Raw genomic sequence first — 27,720 nt, forward strand, 5'->3', positions numbered from 1 at the left:
CGGCCGGGCCCAAGACTTCGGGTTTGATTTACAGGTAGCTGGCGTCGGGTCTCGGGGGTGGGGGGGGGAGTCGCAGAGGGGGGGTCGCGGAGGGGTGGAGAGAGAGTCGCGGAGGTCCGAGGGGGGGGTTGGTCCGGTCGGGTGGGAGGAGCCTTATCCACGCAGCCCCAGTGAGGCCATTTGGCCAGGGCTAGGGGCTGCGTGCTTCGGGCCCCTCCCACACAGTTTTGGGCGCCTGGAGCTACTGCACATGCACGCCCACTGTAGCGTGCATGTGCAGAGGTCCCGGCACTGTTTTCAGTGCAGGGATCTGGCTCCACCCCTTAAAGCTCGTGCTGCGCCGTGCCCAGCTCCAGAGGACCTGCAGGGAGCCGGAGAATAGGTAAGTTTTTTTTAGGCGCACTTTGTGGCGCGAAAAACGGGCGTCCAGGTCCGGGCTGCGCCGTTTTAGGCGTGGTCCGAAACTTGGGCCCATTATTTCTAGGGCCACTTCCTTAAATACTCTGGGATGCAGACTGTCAGGCCCTGGGGATTTATCGGCCTTTAATCCCATCAATTTCCCTAATACAATTTTCCACCCAATAAGATTTCCTTCAGTTCCTCCTTCTCACTAGACCCTCGGTCCCCTAGTATTTCCGGAAGGTTATTTGTGTCTTCCTTCGTGAAGACAGAACCAAAAGTATTTGTTCAACTGGTCTGCCATTTCTTTGTTCCCCATTATAAATTCACCTGAATCTGATTACAAGGGACCTACGTTTGTCTTCACTAATCTTTTTCTCTTCACATATCTATCGAAGCTTTTGCAGTCAGTTTTAAATGTTCCCAGCAAGCTTCCTCTCATACTCTTATTTTCCCCCTCCTAATTAAACCCTTTCTCCTCCTCTGCTGAATTATAAATTTCTCCCAGTCCTCAGGTTTGCTGCTTTTTCTGGCCCATTTATATGCCTCTTCCTTGGATTTAACACTATCCTTAATTTCCCTTGTTCGTCAAGGTTGAGCCACCTTCCCCATTTTATTTTTACTCCAGAGAGGGATGTACAATTGTTGAAGTTCATCCATGTGATCTTTAAATGTTTGCCATTGCCTATCCACCGTCAACCCTTTAAGTACCATTCGGCAGTCTATTCTAGCCAATTCACGTCTCATACCATCGAAGTTACCTTTCCTTAAGTTTAGGACCCTAGACTCGGAATTAACTGTGTCACGCTCCATTTTAATAAAGAATTCTACCATATTATGGTCACTCTTCCCCAAGGGGCCTCGCACAACAAGATTGCTAATTAGTCCCTTCTCATTACACATCACCCAGTCTTGGATGGCCAGCTCTCTAGTTGGTTCCTCGACATATTGGTCGAGAAGACCACCCCTAATACACTCCAGGAAATCCTCCTCCACCGCATTGCTACCAGTTTGGTTAGCCCAATCAATATGTAGATTAAAGTCGCCCATGATAACTGCTGTAGCTTTATTGCACGCATCCCTAATTTCTTGTTTGATGCTGTCCCCAACCTCACTACTACTGTTTGGTGGTCTGTACACAACTCCCACTAGCGTTTTCTGCCCTTTGGTATTCCGCAGCTCCACCCATACAGATTCCACATCATCCAAGCTAATGTCCTTCCTTACTATTGCGTTAATTTCCTCTTATACCAGCAACGCTACCCCACCTCCTGTTCCTTTTTGTCTATCCTTCAAGAATGTTGAATACCCCTGGATGTGGAGTTCCCAGCCTTGGTCACCCTGGAGCCATATCTCCGTGATGCCAATTATATCATATTCGTTAATTGCTGCCTGCGCAGTTAATTCGTCCAACTCATTACAAATACTCCTCGCATGGAGGCGCAGAGCCTTCAGGCTTGTCTTTTTAAACACACTTTGCCCCTTTAGAATTTTGCTGTAATGTGGCCCTTTTTGATTTTTGCCTTGGTTTTCTCTGCCCTCCACTTTTCTTCTTTCTATCTTTTGCTTTTGCCCCCATTCTACTTCCCTCTTTCTCCCTGTAAAGGTTCCCATCCCCCTATTAGTTTAACCCCTCCCCAATAGCACTAGCAAACACTCCCCCCCCTAGGACATTGGTTCCGGTCCTGCCCACGTGCATACCGTCTGGTTTGTACTCGTCCAACCACCCCCAGAACCGGTTCCAATATCCCAAGAATTTGAATCCCTCCCTTCTGCACCACTCCTCAAGCCACGTCTTCATCTGATCTATCCTGCGATTCCTACTCTGACTAGCAATCCTGAGATTACTACCTTTGAGGTCCTACTTTTTAATTTAACTCCTAGCTCCCTAAATTCAGCTTGTTTTTTACCTATATGCACCATGACAACTGGCTGTTCACCCTCCCCCTCCAAAATGTCCTGCAGCCGCTTCGAGACATCCTTGACCCTTGCACCAGGGAGGCAACATACCATCCTGGAGTCTCGATTGCGGCCACAGAAATGTCTATCTATTCCCCTTACAATAGAATCCCCTACCACTATAGCACTCCCACTCTATTTCCTGTCCTCCTGTGCAGCAGAGCCATCCACGGTGCCATGAACTTGGCTGTTGCTACCCTCCCCTGATGAGTCATCCCCCTCAACAGTACCCAAAGTGGTGTATCTGTTTTGGAGGGGGATGACTGCAGGGGACCCCTGCACTACCTTCCTTCCACTGCTCTTCCTGCTGGTCACCCATCCCCTATCTGTCTGTGTAACCTTGAATTAATATCAATCAAATTCAGCTCATGAAAAGTTAAGTCCACAACACAGCTTCTGGGAAATGCAGATTAGATTCAGACCAAGCAACAATCCAGATTGCTTGAGTCACAGATATTTGATTAGACAGTCCACTGATCAGCAACACCTATTATTGTTGGGATGAGCTCAGCAAGGGTAGCAAGTTGCCAGGACACCAATAACTGGTAGTTCAACTGGCCAATCCCAGGACACAGAGAGCTGAGAGTGGGTCATACAGCACTTCCTCTCCAACTGGGGCACAGAGGACACAAAAGCACATGGGCCCAGATTTTGCGGTCAGCGGTGAAGTAATGGCGCTCACCGTGCATTATGCTTACAGCTGCCCACAGACTTATTCTGGGCTTTTGCATGGCAACATGCGGGAATTAGAGATCCATTTCACCTTGGCCATCTTCCACACAGGATCTGGGACCTTTGTGAGCAGAGCAAGCAACCGCGTGTCTCTTCACCTAATCAGATTGAAGAGTCCTCACTGAGACAAAAGGGAGCAGAATTTGCGGTCGGCATGATGGTGTACTCTCACACTGCCTTTGAAATTGCTTGCAAGCGCATGCGCTAAATCCCCAACTTGCAATCTGCCAAGTTCCGACTAGTGCAACTAATAATTTTGAATTAAAAAAAATCTCCAACAATAATTCAAATTGGAGGAATGAGATGCCACATTGGAAAAATAACTTTCAGTGGCAGAGGTGTTGTTTGGCAATAATTAAGACTCATCACCAATGTTCCCCCGGAGGTGGGTGTCCCCGGCAGCCTGCTCACTAGCTGCTGCCACTGGAAAATATACTACACATGCACTGCAGCAAATTTAAAGGGACCACGCACCAAAACATTGCTTATTGCACCGTTAAAAATTCACTTGTACCTGAATGGAAAAGCCCCAACATTTTCTGGCATGCTTAGTGGAGTACTGCAACTTCAGGCCCTTCATGTGTTTTAATGCCGAGCCTATTGGCAAGATACCGGTGTAGCGAAGCTTGTGGAGGAGCAGGGCAAATCAGACAGCAACTTCCAGATTTCCACGTTTTACAGCGCATATGCAGACACCGGAAGTTTCTGTCCGATTTACCCCTCAGTAACAGTGAGTCTGATAGCCTCACCATTCTTCTTACTATAAAATACGGCCATGGTCTGTCAGTAAGATCTGGTAAGGAAGACATACGGAGAGTGAGTATGTTCTCCTTATGGTAGTGCAAATCCAATTCAGAAGGTATACTGGTAAAAGATATATTTAGCTTGTTAAGAGGGACAATGTGGTTGTTGTTTTCTATGTTACGAGGAGTTCTATGAAATAAGTTATAATGCGTTAAAATAAACACTCTGTTTCTTACAAAAATAAATCTACCTGCTAATTTATAACCTTGTCTTGCTAAAGTGTTCAGCAGACCACCGATCAGAAGATTGTAGGAGCACATGTGACAGCTTGAGAGATTACAGTATCCAATTCACATAACAAGGGGTTTTATTATAATCACCCCTAAGTCATGTAATTATATGACTGCATATTGGGCAGTAAAGGTAAACTCCTGAAAGCAAAGCAGGTGATGTTTTCTACAAGAGAGACTGGTGACATGGAGCGAATTGCTTGTGCAGGCTCGAAAGTTAATACACTGTCTAATAAAGCATCATTTTTGTGTGTTGTACAAATGTTCTTGTTTCTTTATGAATTACAAAATAAGCTTCTCGATGCTTTAAATCAATAATAAATTGATGAGGCATTAAATAAATTACAGAGTAAGTTTAAGGTCTGTATTTTAACATAAATAGTTGTTGCACTTTAACAATTAGCAAGACGGTCCAATTTATAGCACTGTTTATTTTCTTTGTTCCATACCCAGTGAGTTCCAAACTTCTGCCACTAGTTGGGCGAGAAATTCGTTTTTAAAATGGTATTTTTACGCCAAAATTACCATTTTCGCTTCGCTACCGTTAGTAGGCCCGATAGTCAGCCTTTAATTTGCGCAGTGGTAAAAATCGGTGTTGCACGAAGATTTGCGGCATAAACCACGAGTTTTGGCAGCTTTAGTCCGGGGCCAATAGCGCGAGAGGCCTTGGGAGGGAGAAAAAAAACAAAATAAAATTTGGAAAAAAAGAAAACAAACAAACATTCACAAAACATTCACAAAACCCTTATCTACTAAAACGCTGAAAAAGAATTGAAAAATAAAAACATTAACTTACCTCTTTTGCAGGTTTTCATACTTACCGCTGCTGGCAGGGCTGCAACATAGGTTTTTCCCTGTCGGTATTCTGGGCGCAGAATACCGGTGCGGGGAGAGCCAAGTTTTGTGCAAAAACGCTACTTTGAGTGTTGCACGGCATGCTCCTCTCCCCTGTGATATGTGCAAAAGGTCACCGAAGTTCCCGCCAACCGGTTTTCCGCCATGGAGGGTGAAATATCGCCAAAAACCCGGTCGCAAAGTCAGTGAATTTCTAGGTACCAATTATGTGTTTTCTAATTTCACTCCTGAAAGGTGTGGCTCTAATTTTTAAACCCTATTCCTAGACTCCCCAACCGTGGAAGTAGTTTCTATCTACCCCTTAATATCTTGAAAACTTAGATCAAATCACCCCTTAACTTTCTAAATTCTAGAGTTTGAAAGTCACTTCTGCAAACGGCAATTGATGCTAGATCATTTGTTAATTTTAAAGCAGAGATTGATTTTTTTTGTTCATCAAAAGGTATTAAGGGATATGGACCAAAGATGGGTAAATGGGAGTTTTTAAAAATCTCATAATACTCCTGTGAAGCATCTTGGCACATTTCACTACGTTAAAGGTGCTATATAAATACAAGTTGTTTTTGTCGTAGAGAACACAACCCTAATTTGTGTAATCGCTCCTCGTTACTTAACCCTTGGAGTTCAGGTATCATTCTGGTAAACTTACGCTGCACCCCCTCAACAGGACAATATATCCTTCCTGAAGTGTGGTGCCAAGAACAGCTGCAGCATAACTTCTACCCTCTTGCATTCTAGTCCTCTAGATATGAAGGCCAGAATTCCATTAGCCTTTTTGTTCATTTTCTGTACCTATTCGTGACATTTTAATGATCTATGTACCAGGACCCCAAAGTCTTCTGGATCTCCATTGTTTTTAGTTTTTCACCATTTAGAAAGTAACCTGGTCTATCCTTTTTTAGGTCAAACTGGATGACTACACATTTACAGCTTTGTTCATTAACTTAATCTATCGATATCCCTTTGTAATGTTACGCTTTTATCTACACTGCCATCGGCAAATTTGGATATGTGGCTTTCTATGCCAGCATCTAAGTCATTAATAAATACTGCGAATAGTTGAGGCTCCAACACAGATCCCTGCTAGATGCCACTAGTCATATCCTGTCAATTTGTGTACCTAGCCATTATCCCTACTGCCCAGCCAATTTCCTAACCAGGGCAATAATTTGCCTTCAATTCCATGGGCTTCTACTTTAGTTTACAATCTCTTATGAGGGACTTTGTCAAATGCTTTCTGGAAGACCACATAAATAACATCTATAGACATTCCCCTGTCCACTACTTTAGTCACCGCTTCAAAAAACTCAATCAGGTTTGTCAGACATGATTTACCCTTCACCGATCCATGCTGGCTCTCTTTGATCAGCTGAAAATTTGTGGTGTTCAGTCACCCTATCATATCTTGCTATAATATATAATCTTGTTATAATATATATAAATTATAGGCTCGAGTAATTTCCCGACAACGGATTTACAATTCCCTGGTTTCCCTCTCTTGCCATTCTTAAATAGCGGACTGACAGGCACAATTTTCTAATCTAAAGGAACGGTTCCTGAATCGAGGGAACTTTGCAAGATTATAATTAGGGCATCTGCAATGTGCTCACCTATTTCCTTTAAAACCCTGGATGGAAACCATCTGCCCTGGGATTTATCACTCTTTAGTGCCATTACTGTCTTGATTACTGTTATTTTACTTACATTAATTTTATTGAATCCCTGTCCCTGATTTAATGTTAGTTTCCTTGGGAACTCTGGCATGCTATCCTCTTCCTCTACTGTAAATACTGACGCAAAGTAATTATTCAACCTGTCCGCCATTTCCTTATCATTGGCAATATCAACAATAATCATTAACAATCTCACCATTAATGGGACCTTTTTCTTTAAAAGAACAGTCCACATCAATCTACAATTTAAATTTTCCTTAAATTATGAAATTCATCCCAATTCAGATTTTATTCGAATACATATAACATTCAGTTCAGAATGTCAAACAAAAACAACATAAAGAAATGGAAACAAATGGAACATAATAAACATGACATCATCAAATAGGAAGTGAATGGAAATTTATGAAAATGAAGCAATAAAATAAATGAATATGAAGCTTATACTAATATCAATTATTAATACTTTTAAAAGTATTTTCTCACCTCAGTGTCAAATCGAGTGACTGACTCTTGGTCTCTGAGACGTGTTAGACGTCGAGATGGTGCACTCACTTCCTCTTGCTGGATAGCACTCTGTGCTTTAGTCTAAACAATGTGTTTAAAAATGGAAATAGTAATTTGACAAGGCATAAAATGCACCTCGGTGTGTATATAAAGAAATGTAATATAAATTTAAAAAACTTTTAAAAAATACATACACACACTCCCCGACCTTTATTATTCAACTCCAATAAAATTAGTTGATCCTAACACAACCAAACCACCTGCCTTCACCTCTAAGATCAGTAGCCAACCCTTTCCTTTTAATTACTCAAACACTCCATGTTCTGTCAGTTCCACACCAGGTACAGCAGTTGTCCTGCCAATGCCAGCTTACACCGAATATCAGGTTAATTGATTTAAGGAGACAATAGGATTTGCTCAGGTCTTTGCAAGAATTCTTCGTTGTGCACTCAAATACACAAAGTACAATCTAATTCAATGGAACCAGCTCACATCAATCTGCTTCGATGCTATGCATCATTTGATCCACATACAAGACATTATGTCAGAACTAGAATATAACATTGAGAATTGTAAGGACATAAATAGTTAATAAATGGGAAAAAGTACAAAAAGATCTAGGTGTAGTAGTTAACCAGTGAAAGTATTGCTGTGGGGCACAGACAAATGGAGCATCAGTTGTACAAATCTGTCCACAGAACTGCAAAACTAAAAGTTGTTCTATTCCAAAATGTGTGCTATAAAATTATTCGAGCAGTAACAAATATCAAAACCTTTGGTATCAAACAATACACTTCATTCCTCTCCTGTCGGAAATATACATTTGGGGGTAAATAAAATCACTAGAGTTTTATTTTGATTAATTTCCAATTTGCATTTTCCCCACAGTTCACCAAATGCACCCACGATAATGAAGCAAACAACGGCTCTTAAATGTTGCTTTTTCTAGGTAAACTTTAAAATTAAATAACACAATGTAGAACATATTTAGATAATATAAAACAGACTACCAGGACAGCTGGCGGTGAGTGACATGCAGTAATTCAATTGAGTGGTTCTGATGTCAAAGCATAAGAGTGAACCATGAGTGTTTCATGATCAACAGAACCCAAATACTGAATTGTTGTCTTAACTCCTTCTAGTCACTGTTCTTTATGAGCTGTCTATTTCAACTTTTACGGTATGTGCTGCATTCTCTGAAAGGTGATCATAGTTTAGAGATTCAAGGGCCCAGTACTACACTATTGTTTTTTTAAAGCGGTGGGTTACCAGGATGCAAATTATTCATTGTGCATTATTATAAAGTGCTACCTATGACCAAAACCAAAGTTTAAGGATCTAACAAATACAAAAATACAGCACGACTCAGCCGTATGCATTCATCAATATTAACTGCACTCTATTTTGTACTTACCAAATAGAAATTTTAAAAAAGGATAAAGATTTTAAAAACAAAACTGCAGCACTTAAAAGTAACATTTTACCAGCAAATAAAATATTAACCTTGATGAAAACTTAAAAGAACCCATGCTTTGTAAACAACACGTACCTTTGCCGCTTTCAACTTCTCCCTCATTTTCTCTCGCATGGAGTATTCAGCAAAACTTGTTCTTGGGGTGGACACAGGATGAGGAGGAAGAGCTGAGAGGAGATAATCAACAACAGTTATTAAGAGGAAGAGAAATATAAATGCATTGTGCTGAAAGAAAAGTTTGGACTCATCCCTCTTCAACACAAAATGATTGCACAACCCACCCCACAAAAAGGATGAAGCCAACAGAATTTGGTAAAGCCTATTCAAATCCCCTACTAAAAATGAATTCTCTAGATAAATATTACTCAAATTAAAATAATGACTTATTTTATGGCTGCTTTTAAGAAAAACACAGAATCCTTGAGCAAATTACGAAAAAGATCAAACGGAAAGATAGCATTAAAAGTTGTTTTGTTTGCAGTGCCTCTCTCGGTGACCATGGAACACTCCATGGCAGCAGAGAACCATTTGAAGTGGTATACACCCCTGTTTACTGGAGCACCAGCTGTCTGGGAAAAATTACCGTTACCTCAGTAGGCCAGTCTTTTTATTGGGGGCTCCAGATTTATGACCATTACCTCATCTTATCCAGGAATATTCATTAAAAATGTCGACAAGTTACTTTGGCTTGTGACTTTTCCTTTTAACCAGCCAAATAAATGTAAAATTTTCCTGGATTAACACTGGGTTGTTGCTTCAGGAAATAATAATTCAGCTGTTTCTCTGCCATAAATTTGAATGAGTTATAATACAACCCTCATTCTATCAGTTCTGTACACAGTAAAATAACTTGCATTTATAAAGCGCTTTTCAAGACCTCAAAATATCCCAAAGCACTTTACAGCCAGAAAAAGCACACGAGAGAGCACCCCCCCCTCAGCCCGCTACACTCATTCTCCAACCCCTCCGCACTCGCACACTGTTTTCACCCCCTTTCCGCTCTCACTCTCTCCGCCCACCCCCCCGCTCCGCAAACTCACTCCCCACCCCCCCACCCCTCCCCACTCTCTTCTCCCTGCCACCCCCTTCACAGTTTCTCCCCCACCCTCACACACTCTCTCTCCCCCCCCCCACTCACACTCACTCTCCAACCATCCTCCACTCACACTCTTTCTCCCTTTCAACCCCCCCTCCTCCCACACTTTCTCCCTTTCTCTCCCCCTCCCGCCACCGCCCTTTCACCCCCTCCCCCTTCACACTCCCTTTCTCCCCCTCCCCCTTCACACTCCCTTTCTCCCCCTCCCCACTCCCTTTCTCCCCCTCCCCCTTCACACTCCCTTTCTCCCCCTCCCCCTTCACACTTCCTTCCTCCCCCTCCCCCTTCACACTCCCTTCCTCCCCCTCCCCCTTCACACTCCCTTTCTCCCCCTCCCCCTTCACACTCCCTTCCTCCCCCTCCCCCTTCACACTCCCTTCCTCCCCCTCCCCCTTCACACTCCCTTCCTCCCCCTCCCCCTTCACACTCCCTTCCTCCCCCTCCCCCTTCACACTCCCTTCCTCCCCCTCCCCCTTCACACTCCCTTTCTCCCCCTCCCCCTTCACACTCCCTTTCTCCCCCTCCCCACTCCCTTTCTCCCCCTCCTCACTCCCTTTCTCCCCCTCCCCCTTCACACTCCCTTTCTCCCCCTCCCCCTTCACACTCCCTTTCTCCCCCTCCCCCTTCACACTCCCTTTCTCCCCCTCCCCTTCTCCCCCTCCCCCTTCACACTCCCTTTCTCCCCCTTCACACTCCCTTTCTCCCCCTCCCCCTTCACACTCCCTTTCTCCCCCTCCCCCTTCACACTCCCTTTCTCCCCCTCCCCCTTCACACTCCCTTTCTCCCCCTCCCCCTTCACACTCCCTTTCTCCCCCTCCCCACTCCCTTTCTCCCCCTCCTCACTCCCTTTCTCCCCCTCCCCCTTCACACTCCCTTTCTCCCCCTCCCCCTTCACACTCCCTTTCTCCCCCTCCCCTCACACTCCCTTTCTCCCCCTCCCCTTCTCCCCCTCCCCCTTCACACTCCCTTTCTCCCCCTCCCCCTTCACACTCCCTTTATCCCCCTCCCCCTTCACACTCCCTTTCTCCCCCTCCCCCTTCACACTCCCTTTCTCCCCCTCCCCCTTCACACTCCCTTTCTCCCCCTCCACAATCTCTTTCTCCCCCTCCACAACCTCTTTCTCCCCCTCCCCCTCACAATCTCTTTCTCCCCTCCCCTCACACTCTCTTTCTCCCCCTCCCACTCTCCTTCTCCCCCTCCCCTCACACTCTCCACCTCACACTCTCCCTTTCCTACCACCCCCCCCGCCCCGCACTCTCATTGTCCCATCCCCCCCCCCCCCACACTCACGCTCTTTCTTCAACCCGCCCCCCCCCCACTCCCTGCCGCACTCACAATCTCCCCCGCACTCCCCATCCGCAATCGCTCTCCCCATCCCCTCCTGCCCGCACTTGCACCCCACATTGCCCATCTTAGCTAATTTAATACAGAACGCACAATATACTAAGATGTTTAAATGAAACTTTTCATTTTATATGTATGTGCAGCATCGACATCCAGTCGCACACACATATACATGAATAGTCTAGCCTGAGCAATTAATCATTTCGTAAAGGAATAGATTATAGCAGTGAAACATTGTATATTATTCCAGTGTCAAAACTATTATCAATTTATTAGAATATTTTAGTCAAACTAGTGATTGTCAAAGTCAAGAAGGTAAAACAGAAGAAAGCAGCAATTAGTCATTTTTTGTTCAGAACAGCTTACTTCTTTGTCGATGAGTAATTACATTCACGTCCAGTATGGATTCTTCAGGATGTAAATCATCAACATCATCAATGAGCTATGAACAAGAAAATGAATCAATGCAAGAATGACCACAAATATTTCCCAGATTGAAGAAAACCCATTAAAATACAAAAAAAATGTTGAGGTTAGAAATGGAAATAGGTGAAAAAAGCACATCAAAAATACACATTCATGGGGAATTACTGGCTCCACCTGCTTGAAGATCTCACATTAATGTTGATATTATGTTGCTGTAATATAGTTGATATTTTTTAATCATTAGTACTAAACTGTAAGACAATGTCTTTTGTGAGGAAAAATAATGAAACTTTCCCATCCAATCTGCTGAATCTTCGGCCCTTGCCATATTGATATAAAGACACTTTCCACTAAGATATGGGGGAAAACAATCACCACTCACTAAGCTGCTGTTGGGCACCGAGTGCATGTAACAAGCAAAAGATCTGGAAACAAGTCTCTCTCCTGACATCTGCTGCAACTAGTGCACAACATGGAGAACAGGAGGAAAGATAACCTGGTTAAAAAATGGAGCCAGGCTTGTACAAGCACCAAGGAATTGTTTTTAGAATGGAGGACTAATAAAAAGTTAAGTGGGCAAGTTTAAAGGCAAAATAAATACATTTTAAAACAATACCAAGTTAGATAAGGGGCTTTCCTACACCATAAATGACCATGATGGTTTAGTTTCAAGTTTGGGTTAATGAGCAAGTCTCAATATTCATCCTCTCCACCACCAACACACAGTGGGCACCATATGTATTGAGTAAAGAATGCACTGCAGCAACCCACCAAGTTTACTCCAATGGCATCTTCCCCATTTAACAATCTCGGTCATTAAGGACAGGAGCAGCAATGTTGTGAGAACCTAGTCAGCTCAAAATCACATATTCTGATATGGACATATATCTCAATTGTTTCATCGTCACTGGCTTAACATACTGAAATTCTCCACCCAACACCAGGACTACAGCAGTTCAGAGAGGCCCAGGACCAACTCCTTAGTGCAACTAGGATTGAGTAATATTTGTGGTCTTGTACCAACCACATCCAGCCATTACGAGAAACAGTTGCCTCAGAATGGATGAAAAGGTTAATAAGTAAGTAAATAGATATTTTCGATGCGATTCTCCTGGTCTCCTATTAGAATTTCAGCAGAAATTCCAGATTATTTATTTAGCATGTTTGCTTACATCAAAAACAGCAACAGGTAGGCATAAAATGATCTATAAATGTATATGGTATAAAGATAAATCAACACTAACACTGATATATGGAAAAACATACGGGCTTTTTTCTTCTTTGTCTTTGGGATTTCATGATCCTTTTGAGGTTCTCTACCTGTTCATCCTCATTCTGAATTTCCTGCAAAAAAAACCACAATGCAAATATAGTTCTTGCCAGTAACTGGAGAAAGCCAAGGTAGCCACAATCTAATACCTGTAGCAATAAAAACATTTGGAATGAGCTTAAGGAGAACATATGGGGGAAAATGTTTGTATTCACCGCATGGGGGGTAATCTGGTGGAGTGGATCGCCTGCCCATTATAGAACTTGCTCAGTATTCATTCCAAGTTAGTACAAAAACAAGGGCACCAAATTGGAATAGGGCAGATTTTAGAATGATGAGTGAGATAGCTGAAGTGAGATAAAATGATACACAGAACTGTAGACCAATAATATTTTTTAAAACGGAAATGGAAAATATACAGAATATGAAAAAAAAGACTACTTTAAGTTCCAGGGTGCTATTAATAAATGGAAAGATTAGAAACAAACTAAAATTGAAGAAGAGCGCATGGGGACCGACAGGTATGATGAAAGTAGGAGGATACAAGAAAATAAGGAGAGGTTAAGAGAGAGGTAAGGAAAGCAAGGAGTGAGTAGGAGGACAGTATCCCTCCTTCCCCCGCACCCCCCACCCACCCCGCCCACCCATTAGAAAGAACATTGTCTTTTTACTGATAGGTGTAGAATACAATTTTTCAATTTGAAGTGGAAGCCACGAGAGAAGATGATAATGAGATGGCAGAGGATAAACAGAAATTGGCTGGGATAGTTAACGAGTACTTCATGTCAACATTTCCTCAAGGGAAGGATATTGGAAAGGGGGTAAATCCTGAATTTGTTCAAAACAAGATGAAAGCTATTATAATAAATTAAAGGGAAGTATTATGATAGTAAAGCTAAAGGAGGACAGAGTGCCAGGACCTGACAGGTTACATCCAAGGATCCTGAAAAAAAAAGTTTAAAAAATAGTAGGAGCTCTAGAAATTAAGATTAAGAGTTTTATTGAGAGTGGTCAATGCAGCACCGATTTACAAAAGGGAGACAGAACTAATTCGAGTTAACTTCAGATCTGTGACAGGAAAAAAAAAATCAATCTTTAATTAAACATCAACTTACTAAATATCTGGATGAAGAGAAAATAAGTAGCAGTCAACATGGATTTCAGAAAGGTAGATTGACAAACCTGACGAGAGGTGACAGCACAGATGGATTAATCCATGCTCAGAGGCCCAGCCAAATGTGAGGCCCCTGGTAAACTCATCATAGTGCAGAGAAACAGTGTGATATACAGTGTGACAGCCCCAACACCTACATCCTGATGTGTGCATCACCCCAGCCTCCTCACTCTGCCTTCTCAAGCCTACTCCATCACAGCACTCCCTCATTTCAACTGACCATGCAGGTACTCCCTTCCCTCTCTGTCTATGCACTGCCTCACATCCCCATCTATCTATCCACTACTGATACTCACCCTTGTGCAATGTCTTGCCTCTCCCTCAACAAATGCTCTCCATCCATTGGGTGAACATATCCCATTACTCTCACTCATGGGTATCTTCTTTCTCTTGTTGCAGAACAGAAGAGAGCACAGAACATCAAGGAGAAGCAGAGAACCGGAGGTGGCCCTCCACAGATTTCGCAACTAACATGCAAGGAGGCGGCACTGGAAATCAGTGAAGTCTCGACGTGCCTGTCCATCATGGATGGGGAGATGGGGCCTCCCAGCTACCTGGCGAGAATTAAATATCAAACAGTCACATGGCATACAACACTCTGTCATGTTGACTTGATGTCGACAGCGAGTGAAATATGATCATGTGCATAATGATGTCAAATTTTCTTATCTTGACAGTACTCATTCATGTCCTTTATCTCCCACAGGGTCTTCACACATTTCGCAGGAGGTGGTCCAGCTGGCCACCGCCGACTCCTCGGAGGAGGTCAATCTCTCTGAGGGTGCACCATCACAGGGCTCATGCAAACCATGCACCAGCTCAGATACTCACACTTTGGTCAGACCAATAAAGGCAGATACTTGGGTTTTCACCCGGTGAATCACACATCACAAGTGAGCCAGAAGAGATGGTGCAGAAAGGGTCAGCAGTGGAGAGTCCGCGTCGGAGGGCACAGGATGCTCCAAGCTCTGCTCAGCTGGATGCAGATGCTGAACCTTGGGGGCCTTCGACAAACAGGATCCTTCTGGAGCAGTAGCAGAGAATGTGCAATGAACTGGCAGGCGTTCCAGCTGCACTGTACACACTTGCAGAGACCGGAGGAGCCTGTCTCAAGCATGAGTAGCATGACTTTGCAGGCTTTTATGATGATTTCTTCGTTCATGGAAAGAGTGGCCACCAGCTTGGAGCATCAAACGTGGCAGTCACATGAGTGCATGCAGGCACTCACCAATGGCTCGCACACTATGAATGGTAGCTTTACTTGGAGGACTGATACCCTAGCTTTGGCCATTCAGCACCCCACTGATCTGCAACAAAGTGCTCTCCAGCTCATTGCAAGCGGGGTAGTGCAGCTGAGCTGAGAGTGATGATGGTAAAAGAGGATATGGAAGTGAAGATTCCGCTCAGAGTGCTACCACTGATCACCAGTTGCAACCCCCCCACCCCCAGTCAGTACTCCACATGCTGCCTCATATCCGATGTCTGAGTCTGCCCCTGTACAGGTGCAGGTGGAGCAGTCTTTGGCGGGCCCCTCACAGAGCCCAAAACCCAGAGGACATTAGCCAAGGGTCTCTCAGTGGTCAGGAGAGCAATCTGAGCAGCCAATTTCAAATTCTGTTGAAGCCACAGTGGTTGTACCTCATAGAAGAGGTAGGAAAAGGAAGAGTAAAGATTTGTAGTCGCACAGCGTATGAACATTGTTAGAATATTAAGTTTCTATTTTATTTGTGAGCCACATAAATATGATGGTTTTGCACAACTTTGACATCTGGCCCATTCTTGGTTGATGGCTGCCAAGTGGCGTTTTCAGTTGTGAGATAATAAAAGAGAAGATATGAATTAACACCAAGCAAAAGGGAGGCTTGGTTGTTGGCAGGACTGCTTTGTGTTCGTGGCATGGGAGGGGGGGGGGGAGGCTGCGTTGTTGCAAAGACTGCCGCAGGACAAAAGCATCATGGCAGTTGCCCAGGAATCTTGCCCACACCTGCATAAAGATCTTGTTGTGGTTGAACGCACGCTATCCATTGACAGAGTGGAAGCCCTTGCAGCTGATGAACTGGGTGATCTCTAGGTGCCTTAATTGTCACATGTGTGCAGTTAAGGACACCCTGCACCTGTGGGATACCAGCCACAGCCACAAACCTGAGAATCCGCTCATTCTGACTGGCGTCATTGTAGCTGAATTTGACATAATTGCCAGCCCTGGCAAAAAAGCAGTCACCTATCTTATGCATTTGTGCACCGTCAACTGTGAGATCCTGCAAATGTCTCCGGATGAGCCCTGGAAGGTTTCAGAGGCAAAAAAGTTGAGAGCAGTGGTGACTTTGACAGACACTAGTGGAGTGAGGCACCAGGTCCAGTTGGCAGCCAATCTTGTTCCAGAAGGCTGTAAATGTCTGCTATCACCTGACGAACACCTGTGCCTCCTGAGACACAGGTGTTCCGACATGTCGAGAAAACTCATCCTCTGCCTGTAGATCGTGTGCCGGGTATGGCCTACTGTGAGCTGATCACGTCCCTCCTATGGAGCTGCAGTCTGTGAGTAGGAGCCTGTTGCTGGTGCAAGTCATTCTGCTGCTAGTAGTCATCTTGGTCCTCCAAGGTCCAAAGTAACAATGCTAGTACCACCAATGCTCTATATAATAGATCAGACCTCCACACCTCCAAAGTGTAGACAACACCTTCAAAGTGTGTAAAATAACCTCACAACACAAGTACTGTGAACAAACCCTTTCACACAAACAGGTAGGAAAGCAGCTGTGAGTACTCAGTACTTATTGGCAGATTTCCCAGTCATAGCTTCAACCCCCCCCCCCCCCCCCCCCTCAATTGCTGCTATCTTCTCACTTTTCTTTCACTGGTGAGTTCCAGGAAGCCCTGGAAATACGTGGGGCCAAAGCTAAACTTATAAACCTGCGTTAACATTGCAGTAATTGAATGATTGACATAATGAAATTGACAAACCGCCTCTGCCGAGGGGGTTGCTTGTACATAGCCCAACACGCTGCAGTTAAATGCGGAGGTCAGCGGATTGGAGCCAACTTCCCAATGCGCTCTAATTTTTCCGGGATTCAACCCTCCCATCCAAACCCAAACCCACAAAAGCTCACACATGTTTAAATTCCACCCTAGGAGTTAAGGGCAGCTTCTCAGAATGGTTGGAGGTGGATAGTGGTGCTCTGCAGGATTCTATTCTGGTACTGCTTCAGTTCACTATATACACCAATAATTTGGATGTAGGGCTAGTGTCTCCAAATGTGCAGATGCTCCTAAACTTGGAGGCAAAATCTTCCCGTCACAGCATTCTGTTTAAGAAACCCAACTGTTCTTGTAGCCTTAGCTGGACATTCACTGCCTGTCTCTCAGTCACTGTTTTAAAAAAAAATCCCCCTCAGGTCACAGCCAACAAAGGGTCATCAGATACCCCCAACTAGCACCAGGACCAGTGATATCCCCACAATAGCTATGAGGTGTTTATCGATTACTGAGACAAGCTACTTAAATGCTTAGTGTTTACAGTTTTTGGAGATAAAAATTATATTACATATTAACTGCCTATTGTCTCAGTGCCTTTAAAAAACTTGCATGAATGCACTACTATTGAAAAAATATTTAAAAAGCAACTCTTTTTTACAAATCATGTGAAAAATGGTCAAAACAAATCTCTAAGTGACAGTAATGTGATATGCAATGTGGTAGCCTACAATAACATTTAATTTGTGAGTTTATTGTTTACTTTAATGGTTATTTTTTTTTAAATACCTGAACACTACAAGCAGATCATGCTATCAAATAGGGTAGGTTATGTGATAGTTTTAAAACCAATTCACTTAATGAGCAGTACATACGAAACCACGGCTTTAATACAAAGCAATAAACTTCAACAAATTTTCCCACAAAAACAAGCAAAGCAGAATTTTTTGGTTTGTCCAGCAGTCACTCCCAAGAGCCAGAGGTTATTAATACAGAATTGACTTACAACAATTTTATTTAATTCTGCCGAACCAAAAAGAGCTTCAAAAAATTCCATCTGGTGAATCCTTTTTTATGCAGAGCACTGGACTACACTGTGGGATTCCAAAAATGAAAAACAAGAAGGATTTACTGTCAAGCAGAAGCAGAGCTCTTTTTAATGTAACAAAACATTAACAGTCGCAGAAATATTCCACTTGACCAGAAAATATTTACCAATAAATCTGCAGCCTCAAAGGAAAGATCACAAGCAGTGCTCCAACAAGATCAGAATTTCCAGGGTCAGAAATTGTAGTATGGTTCAAGTTAGTGTCTCTGGAGAAACACTGGAAAAACAGACTTGGATTCTTTGCGAAAAAGCAGTTTTTAAACAAAAAAAGCGTCTTTTGTTCCATCTCCTGTGTTATTTTAGTGGTGTGGTGCACTTTAAAGGACAGTGTTCTGTTTCAGTCCAGGTGCTTTAGGAGGAATCCTGGGATCATTTTGATTAATGTAGTGAAAATAACTTGGGTACTGGATTCTGCATATTTGCCCTGCCTACTGCCCTACCCCCAAACCAGGAGCATCCCTCTACAATTATATATTATCTTATTAGTGCACTTCTATTTCTAGTACACCTTTTCCGGTCCACAAATATTGTTTTGATTTCAATTAGGAGAAGTTTTATTATCAGAATTTGTGGAGGATCTTAGCCTGTATGCTTAATCTCAGCTGGAATCAAAACAGTCTGTCTACTTGTGATAGTGATACTGAACAGATGGGATGTGAGAAGGGATGCAGAGAAAATAACATAATATACAAAACTGTGCAAGTTTCTGACTGAATCAAAAAAAATAGATTGCCAATTGCAATGTAAACATATGGTGAATGTCTGGGACTGAAGATCTTTAGCAAAGCCACATCATAATTAAAATTTATATGCAATCGGATACCTTCTTTCTTGCACCGAATACAAAAATTGCAGATAGAAGATTACCTGTCCTGATAGATCAAAACATGAGTTTACGTGTAAACTAATTTGGGATAGCCCTTTTACTGATGAGGTACACACACAAACAGTATGGGATATCATCATGCACACCTGATATAATGGAAAATATCACATCGACAGACCAGAAGACGAAGGCCGTAAACTAGGAATCAAGTTGATTCAGTCGTCAGATTAAGAGAAATAAAATTAAACCAGAAACATTAGCTAGATTTCAATGCATCATTTAACTCTATCTCTTCCAGTACAATAAATGGCAAGAAAACTAACAGTTTCCTGCAATATTATCCTTTTCACACCTCCGATTGATTCCTTATTTTGTCCAGTGATGTCCCTTGTCACACACGCACTGAGCTTTCCGAAAAATCGGGTATGGGTGTAAAGGGGATGGGGTTGGAAGGACGTGATCCATCTTCCAAGAGTTTCCTCTCCTCTCCGATCGACTCTCCCTCACCCTCTCCCTCCCCCCAGTCTCTCTCTCTCTCTCTCCTTCCTCCCCCCAGTCTCGCTCTCTCCCCTCCCAGTCTCCCTCAATCACCCTCCCCCTCGTCTCTCTCTCCCTCCTCCCAGTCTCTCCCTCCTCCCAGTCTCTCTCTCTCCCCCTAGTCTCTCCCTCCCCCTAGTCTCTCTCTCTCGCTCCCCTCAGTCTCTTCCCCTCCTCATAGTCTATCCCCCAGTCTCTCTCTGAAATCCCTCTCTCTCTCCCTCCCAAATTGACAAATTTTCTGGAGTTCTTTGAGGATGTAGCGAGCAGGGTGGACAAGGGGGAACCAGTGGATGTGATGTATTTGGATTTCCAGAGGGCATTCGATAAGGTGCCACATAAAAGGTTACTTCACGATAAAAGTTCACAGGGTTGGGGGGTAATATATTAACATGGATAGAGGATTGGCTAACTAACAGAAAACAGAGAGTCAGAATAAATGCATCATTTTCCGGTTGGCAAACAGTGACTAGTGGGGAGACAAATCTTCTGGAATTTTTTGAGGATGTTTCCAGTAAAGTGGACAAAGGAGAACCAGTTGATGTGGTATATTTGGACTTTCAGAAGGCTTTCGACAAGGTCCCACACAAGAGATTAATGTGCAAAGTTAAAGCACATGGGATTGGGGGTAGTGTGCTGACGTGGATTGAGAACTGGTTGTCAGACAGGAAGCAAAGAGTAGGAGTAAACGGGTACTTTTCAGAATGGCAGGCAGTGACTAGTGGGGTGCCGCAAGGTTCTGTGCTGGGGCCCCAGCTGTTTACATTGTACATTAATGATTTAGACGAGGGGATTAAATGCAGTATCTCCAAATTTGCGGATGACACTAAGTTGGGTGGCAGTGTGAGCTGCGAGGAGGATGCTATTAGGCTGCAGAGTGACTTGGATAGGTTAGGTGAGTGGGCAAATGCATGGCAGATGAAGTATAATGTGGATAAATGTGAAGTTATCCACTTTGGTGGTAAAAACAGAGAGACAGACTATTATCTGAATGGTGACAGATTAGGAAAAGGGAAGGTGCAACGAGACCTGGGTGTCATGGTACATCAGTCATTGAAGGTTAGCATGCAGGTACAGCAGGCGGTTAAGAAAGCAAATGGCATGTTGGCCTTCATAGCGAGGGGATTTGAATACAGGGGCAGGGAGGTGTTGCTACAGTTGTACAGGGCCTTGGTGAGGCCACACCTGGAGTATTGTGTACAGTTTTGGTCTCCTAACTTGAGGAAGGACATTCTTGCTATTGAAGGAGTGCAGTGAAGATTCACCAGACTGATTCCCGGGATGGCGGGACTGACCTATCAAGAAAGACTGGATCAACTGGGCTTGTATTCACTGGAGTTCAGAAGAATGAGAGGGGACCTCATGGAAACGTTTAAAATTCTGACGGGTTTAGACAGGTTAGATGCAGGAAGAATGTTCCCAATGTTGGGGAAGTCCAGAACCAGGGGTCACAGTCTGAGGATAAGGGGTAAGCCATTTAGGACCGAGATGAGGAGAAACTTCTTTACCCAGAGAGTGGTGAACCTGTGGAATTCTCTACCACAGAAAGTAGTTGAGGCCAATTCACTAAATATATTCAAAAGGGAGTTAGATGAAGTCCTTACTACTCGGGGGATCAAGGGTTATGGCGAGAAAGCAGGAAGGGGGTACTGAAGTTTCATGTTCAGCCATGAACTCATTGAATGGCGGTGCAGGCTAGAAGGGCTGAATGGCCTGCTCCTGCACCTATTTTCTATGTTTCTATGTTTCCCCCTCCCCTCCAGTCTCCCTCTCTTCCCCCTCCCCTCCAGTCTCCCTCTCTTCCCCTCCCCCCAGTGTCTCCCTCTCTTCCCCCTCCCCCCAGTGTCTCCCTCTCTTCCCCCTCCCCCCAGTGTCTCCCTCCTTCTCTCTCACCACTATCAGGTGTCTCTTTCTTTTCTCTCTCTCTCATCAGGTCTATCTGTTTCTACCTCTCTTCACCTAGTTTCTCTCCCTCTCTTCCCCGTCTCTCTCCCACCTTAGTCTCTCTTTCACTCTCCTTCCCTCTCGCCCCTCAGTCTCTCTGCTCCCCCAGTCTCTCTCTTCCTCCCCACTTTCTCTCTCCTGCTCTCCTCCCAGTCTCCATCTCTCCCTCTATCATCGCATTTTCTCTCTCCTACCCAGTTTCCCTTTCTCCCCCGCCAATCACTCTCACTCCCTCCCTCCCCAGTCTCTCTCTCTCTCTCTCTCTCTCTCTCTCCTCCCCCACCCCAAGTCTCCCCGCCCCCCCCCCCACAGTCTGTCTCTCTCCCTCCCTCTCCCCGCACAGTTTCACTCTCTCCCTATCTCCCCCCAGTCTCTCTCTCCCTCTCCCCAGTCTTCCCACTCCCTCTCTCACCCAGTGTCTCTCTCCATCCCTCCCTCAGTCTCTCTCTCTCTCTCTCCCTCCCCCAGTCTCTCCCTCCCCATCTCCCCCATCTCGTTCTCTCGCTCATCCTAGTCAACCTCTCCCCTACTATCCACCCACTCTCTCGACTCCCCACCCAGTCTCTCTCTCTCACTGCCTCCCCGTCTCTCTCTCTCTGTACCCCACAGTCTCCCTCTCTCTCTGCCCCCACAGTCTCTCACTCTCTTTCCTTCTCCCTCCCTCTCTCCCCCAGTTTCTCTCACTCCCTCTCCCCCCCCCAGTCCCTCTATCCCCCAGTCTCCCTTCCCCTCCCACCCAGTCTCTCTCTCCATGCCTTTCTCACCGGTCTCCCTCCCTCCCTCCCCCCAGTCTCCCTCTCTCCCCTGTCTCCATCCAGTCTTTTTCTCACCCATTGCCCCCTCAGTCTTTCTCTCTCTCTCTCTCTCTCTCTCCCACCACCCCCCCTGGACTCGTTCACTCTCTTCCCCCCCTGCACCCAGTCTCTCTCACTCTCCCTCTCTACCCCAGGCTCTCTTTCACGCTCTCCCTCTCTCTCCTCCCCCCAATCTCTCTCTCTCTCTCTCTCTCTCTCTCTCTCTCCACGCCCCCCCAGTCTCTCTCTCTCTCTCTCTCTTTCTCCCCCGTACTCACTCTCTCCCCAACCCCCCAGTTTCTCTCTCCCTCTCCCTCCCACAATCTCTCTCCCCCACCCGTCTTTCTGTCCCCTCCCCACCCCCAGTCTCTCTCGCACTCTAGTCTCTCTTTCACTCGCCTTCCCTCTCTCCCCTCAATCTCTCTCCTCCCCCAGTCAATCTTTCTTCCTCCCCAGTCAATCTTTCTCCCTCTCTCCCCCCAGTCTCCCTCTCCCCACCCAGTCTTCCTCTCTCTCTCCCCACCCAGTCTCTCTCTCTCTCTCACCCACACACTTTCTCTCTCACCCTCTCCCCCAGTCTCTCTCCCTCTCTCCATCCATCTCTCCCTCAGTCTCTCGCTCACCACCAGTCTCTCCCACTCCCTCTCTCCCCCCAGTCTCTCTCCCTCTGCCCTGTCTGTCTCTCTCTCTCTCCCCAGTCTCTTTCTCCTTCTCCCATCAGGACTCTCCCTCTTCACTCCCGCTCCCCCCGGTCTCTCCTCTCCCTCCGGTCTCTCCTCTCCCTCCCCTTCGCCCCTCCCTCCCCCGAGTCTCTCTCTCTCCTCCCCAGTCTCTCTCACGCCTCCCTCTCTCCCCAGTCTCTCTCTTCCTCCCTCTCCCATCAGATCTTTCTCGCCTCTCGCTCTCTCTCCCCAGTCTCTCTTTCTCTCTCTCCTCCACTCAGTCTCTGTCTCTCTCCGCACCCACCCCCCCCGCCCCCCGAGTTTCTCTCTCTCTCTCTCTCTCCCTCCCTCTCTCCTAGATTCTCCCCCTCTCTCCCTCTCTCCCCAGTCTCTCTCTCCCTCGTGCCCCAGTCTCTCCCACTCCCTCTTGCTCCCTAGTCTCTCTCTCCCTCCCTCCCTCCAGTCTCCCTCTTCCCCACCCCCACTCCCAGCCCCCCCGCCAACGAGTCTCCCTCTCACCCTACCCCCCAGGTCTCCCTCTCTTCTTCTCCCCCCCCACCACCCAGTCTCCCTCTCTCCCCCTCTCCCCCCCCCCCCAGTCTCCCTCTCTCCGCCCCCACCCCCAGTCTGCCTCTCTTCCCCCCCACCCACCCCCAGTCTCTCTCTCTCTCTCTCTCTCTCTGCCCCCAGTCTCTCTCTCTCTCTCTTTCTCTCTCTCTGCCCCCAGTCTCACTCTCCCTCTCTCTCTCTGCCCCCAGTCTCCCTCCCTCTCTCTGCCCCCAGTCTCCCTCCCTCTCTCTCTCTCTCTCTCTCTCTCTCTGCCCCCAGTCTCCCTCTCTCTCTCTCTCTCTCTGCCCCCAGTCTCCCTCTCTCTCTCTCTGCCCCCAGTCTCCCTCTCTCTCTCTGCCCCAGTCTCTCTCTCTCTCTCTCTGCCCAGTCTACCTCTCTCTCTCTCTCTGCCCCCAGTCTACCTCTCTCCCTCTCTGCCCCCAGTCTCCCTCTCTCTCTCTCTGCCCCAGTCTCTCTCTCTCTCTCTCTCTCTCTCTGCCCCCAGTCTCCCCTCTCTCTCTCTCTCTGCCCCCAGTCTCCCTCTCTCTCTCTCTGCCCCCAGTCTCCCTCTCTCTCTCTGCCCCAGTCTCCCTCTCTCTCTCTGCCCCCAGTCTCACTCTCTCTGCCCCCAGTCTCCCTCTCTCTCTCTCTGCCCCCAGTCTCCCTCTCTCTCTCTGCCCCCAGTCTCCCTCTCCCTCTCTCTCTCTGCCCCCAGTCTACCTCTCTCCCTCTCTGCCCCCAGTCTCCCTCTCTCTCTCTCTGCCCCAGTGTCTCTCTCTCTCTCTCTCTCTCTCTCTGCCCCCAGTCTCCCTCTCTCTCTCTCTCTGCCCCTAGTCTCCCTCTCTCTCTCTCTGCCCCCAGTCTCCCTCTCTCCCTCTCTCTCTCTCTCTCTCTCTCTGCCCCCAGTCTCCCTCCCTCTGCCCCCAGTCTCCCTCTCTCTCTCTCTCTCTCTCTGCCACCAGTCTCCCTCCCTCTCTCTGCCCCCAGTCTCCCTCTCTCTCTCTCTCTCTCTCTCTCTCTCTCTCTCTCTGCCCCCAGTCTCCCTCTCTCTCTCTCTCTGCCCCCAGTCTCCCTCTCTCTCTCTCTGCCCCCAGTCTCCCTCTCTCTCTCTCTGCCCCCAGTCTACCTCTCTCTCTCTCTCTCTCTCTCTCCCCCCAGTCTCCCGCTCTCTCTCTCTCTCTGCCCCCAGTCTCCCTCTCTCTCGCTCTGCCCCCAGTCTCCCTCTTCTCTCTCTCTCTCTCTGCCCCCAGTCTCCCTCTCCCTCTCTCTGCCCCCAGTCTCCCACTCTCTCTCTGTCCCAGTCTCCCTCTCTCTCTCTCTGCCCCCAGTCTCCCTCTCTCTCCCCCCAGTCTCCCTCTCTCTCTCTCTCTCTGCCCCCCAGTCTCTCTCTCTCTCTCTGCCCCCAGTCCCCCAGTCTCCCTCTCTCTCTCTCTCTCTGCCCCCAGTCTCCCTCTCTCTCCCTCTGCCCCCAGTCTCTCTCTCTCTCTCTCTGCCCCCATTCTCCCTCTCCCTCTCTCTCTCTGCCCCCAGTCTCCGTCTCTCTCTCTCCCTCTGCCCCCAGTCTCCCTCTCTCTCTCTCTGCCCCAGTCTCCCTCTCTCTCTCTGCCCCCAGTCTCACTCTCTCTCTCTCTCTCTCTCTCTGCCCCCAGTCTCCCTCTCTCTCTATGCCCCCAGTCTCCCTCTCTCTCTCTCTCTCTCTGCCCCCAGTCTCCCTCTCTCTCTCTCTCTCTCTCTCTCTCTCACACACTCTCTCTGCCCCCAGTCTCCCTCTCTCTGCCCCCAGTCTCCCTCTCTCTGCCCCCAGTCTCCCTCTCTCTGCCCCCAGTCTCCCTCTCTCTCCCTCTGCCCCCAGTCTCCCTCTCTCTCCCTCTGCCCCCAGTCTCCCTCTGACCCCAGTCTCCCTCTCTCTCCCTCTGACCCCAGTCTCCCTCCCTCTGCCCCCAGTCTCCCTCTCCCTCCCTCTGCCCCCAGTCTCTCTCTCCCTCCCTCTTGCCCCCAGTCTCTCTCCCTCCCTCTGCCCCCAGTCTCCCTCTCCCTCCCTCTGCCCCCAGTCTCCCTCTCCCTCCCTCTGCCCCCAGTCTCCCTCTCTCTGCCCCCAGTCTCCCTCTCCCTCCCTCTGCCCCCAGTCTCCCTCTCTCTCTCTCTGCCCCCAGTCTCCCTCTCTCTCTCTCTGCCCCCAGTCTCCCTCTCTCTCTCTCTGCCCCAGTCTCCCTCTCTCTCCCTCTGCCCCCAGTCTCTCTCTCTCTCTCTCTGCCCCCATTCTCCCTCTCCCTCTCTCTCTCTGCCCCAGTCTCCCTCTCTCTCTCTCCCTCTGCCCCCAGTCTCCCTCTCTCTCTCTGCCCCAGTCTCCCTCTCTCTCTCTGCCCCCAGTCTCCCTCTCTCTCTGCCCCCAGTCTCCCTCTCTCTCTCTCTCTCTCTGCCCCCAGTCTCCCTCTCTCTCTCTGCCCCCAATCTCCCTCTCCCTCTCTCTCTCTGCCCCCAGTCTCTCTCTCTCTCTGCCACAGTCTCCCTCTCTCTCTGCCCCCAGTCTCCCTCTCTCTCTCTGCCCCCAGTCTCCCTCTCTCTCTCTCTCTCTCACACTCTCTCTGCCCCCAGTCTCCCTCTCTCTGCCCCCAGTCCCCCTCTCTCTCTCTCTGGCCCCAGTCTCGCTCTCTCTCCCTCTGCCCCCAGTCTCCCTCTCTCTCCCTCTGACCCCAGTCTCCCTCTGACCCCAGTCTCCCTCTCTCTCCCTCTGACCCCAGTCTCCCTCCCTCTGCCCCACAGTCTCCCTCCCTCCTGCCCCCAGTCTCCCTCTCCCTCCCTCTGCCCCCAGTCTCTCTCTCCCTCCCTCTGCCCCCAGTCTCCCTCTCCCTCCCTCTGCCCCCAGTCTCCCCCTCTCTCTCTGCCCCCAGTCTCCCTCTCTCTCTCTCTGCCCCCAGTCTCCCTCTCTCTCTCTCTCTCTCTCTCTCTCTCTCTGCCCCCAGTCTCTCTCTCTCTCTCTCTCTCTCTGCCCCCAGTCCCCCAGTCTCCCTCTCTCTCTCTGCCCCCAGTCTCCCTCGCTCTCTCTCTGCCCCCAGTCTCCCTCTCTCTCCCTCCCTCTGCCCCCAGTCTCCCTCTCTCTCCCTCTGCCCCCAGTCTCTCTCTCTCTCTCTGCCCCCATTCTCCCCCTCCCTCTCTCTCTCTGCCCCCAGTCTCCCTCTCTCTCTCTCCCTCTGCCCCCAGTCTCCCTCTCTCTCTCTGCCCCAGTCTCCCTCTCTCTCTCTGCCCCCAGTCTCACTCTCTCTCTGCCCCCAGTCTCTCTCTCTCTCTCTCTGCCCCCAGTCTCCCTCTCTCTCTCTGCCCCCAGTCTCCCTCTCCCTCTCTCTCTCTGCCCCCAGTCTCCTCTCTCTCTGCCCCCAGTCTCCCTCTCTCTCTCTCTCTCTCTGCCCCCAGTCTCCCTCTCTCTGCCCCCAGTCTCCCTCTCTCTCTCTCTGCCCCCAGTCTCCCTCTCTCTCTCTCTGCCCCCAGTCTCCCTCTCTCTCCTCTGCCCCCAGTCTCTCTCTCTCTCTCTCTCTCTCTCTGCCCCCAGTCTCCCTCCTCTCTCTGCCCCCAGTCTCCCGTCTCCCTCTCTCTCTCTCTCTCTGCCCCCAGTCTCCCTCTCTCTCTCTCTCTCTCTCTGCCCCCAGTCTACCCTCTCTCTCTCTCCCCCCAGTCTCCCCGCTCTCTCTCTCTCTCTCTCTGCCCCCAGTCTCCCTCTCTCTCTGCCCCCAGTCTCCCTCTCTCTCTCTCTCTCTCTGCCCCCAGTCTCCCTCTCTCTCTCTCTCTGCCCCCAGGTCCCCCAGTCTCCCTCTCTCTCTCTCTCTCTGCCCCCAGTCTCTGCCCCCAGTCTCTCTCTCTCTCTCTGCCCCCTTTCTCCCTCTCCCTCTCTCTCTCTGCTCCCAGTCTCCCTCTCTCCCTCTGCCCCCAGTCTCCCTCTCTCTCTCTGCCCCCAGTCTCACTCTCTCTCTGCCCCCAGTCTCACTCTCTCTCTCTCTCTGCCCCCAGTCTCACTCTCTCTCTCTCTCTGCCCCCAGTCTCACTCTCTCTCTCTCTCTGCCCCCAGTCTCCCTCTCTCACTCTCTCTGCCCCCAGTCTCCCTCTCTCTGCCCCCAGTCTCCCTCTCTCTGCCCCCAGTCTCCCTCTCTCTGCCCCCAGTCTCCCTCTCTCTGCCCCCAGTCTCCCTCTCTCTGCCCCCAGTCTCCCTCTCTCTCTCTCTCTCTCTCTCTCTCTCTGGCCCCAGTCTCCCTCTCTCTCCCTCTGCCCCCAGTCTCCCTCTCTCTCCCTCTGACCCCAGTCTCCCTCTCTCTCTCTCCCTCTGACCCCAGTCTCCCTCTCTCTCCCTCTGACCCCAGTCTCCCTCCCTCTGCCCCCAGTCTCCCGCCCCCTC

At 48.1% G+C, this 27,720-nt stretch overlaps 1 protein-coding gene across 1 annotated transcript in view; it reads right to left on the bottom strand.

Moving 5' to 3' along the window:
* Positions 1–27,720, bottom strand: part of cc2d2a (coiled-coil and C2 domain containing 2A) — a 221,278-nt gene that overhangs the window by 173,945 nt on the left and 19,613 nt on the right. Inside the window, exons 5-8 of the mRNA XM_070861305.1 lie at positions 12,766–12,843; positions 11,440–11,515; positions 8,709–8,800; positions 7,139–7,240 (exon numbers count right to left, since the gene is read on the bottom strand). Coding sequence (XP_070717406.1) covers positions 7,139–7,240; positions 8,709–8,800; positions 11,440–11,515; positions 12,766–12,843 — 348 coding nt within the window. The remainder of the gene's footprint in view (positions 1–7,138; positions 7,241–8,708; positions 8,801–11,439; positions 11,516–12,765; positions 12,844–27,720) is intronic.

Source organism: Pristiophorus japonicus, chromosome 2 (assembly GCF_044704955.1).
Source record: "Pristiophorus japonicus isolate sPriJap1 chromosome 2, sPriJap1.hap1, whole genome shotgun sequence".
Taxonomy (NCBI): Eukaryota; Metazoa; Chordata; class Chondrichthyes; family Pristiophoridae; genus Pristiophorus; species Pristiophorus japonicus.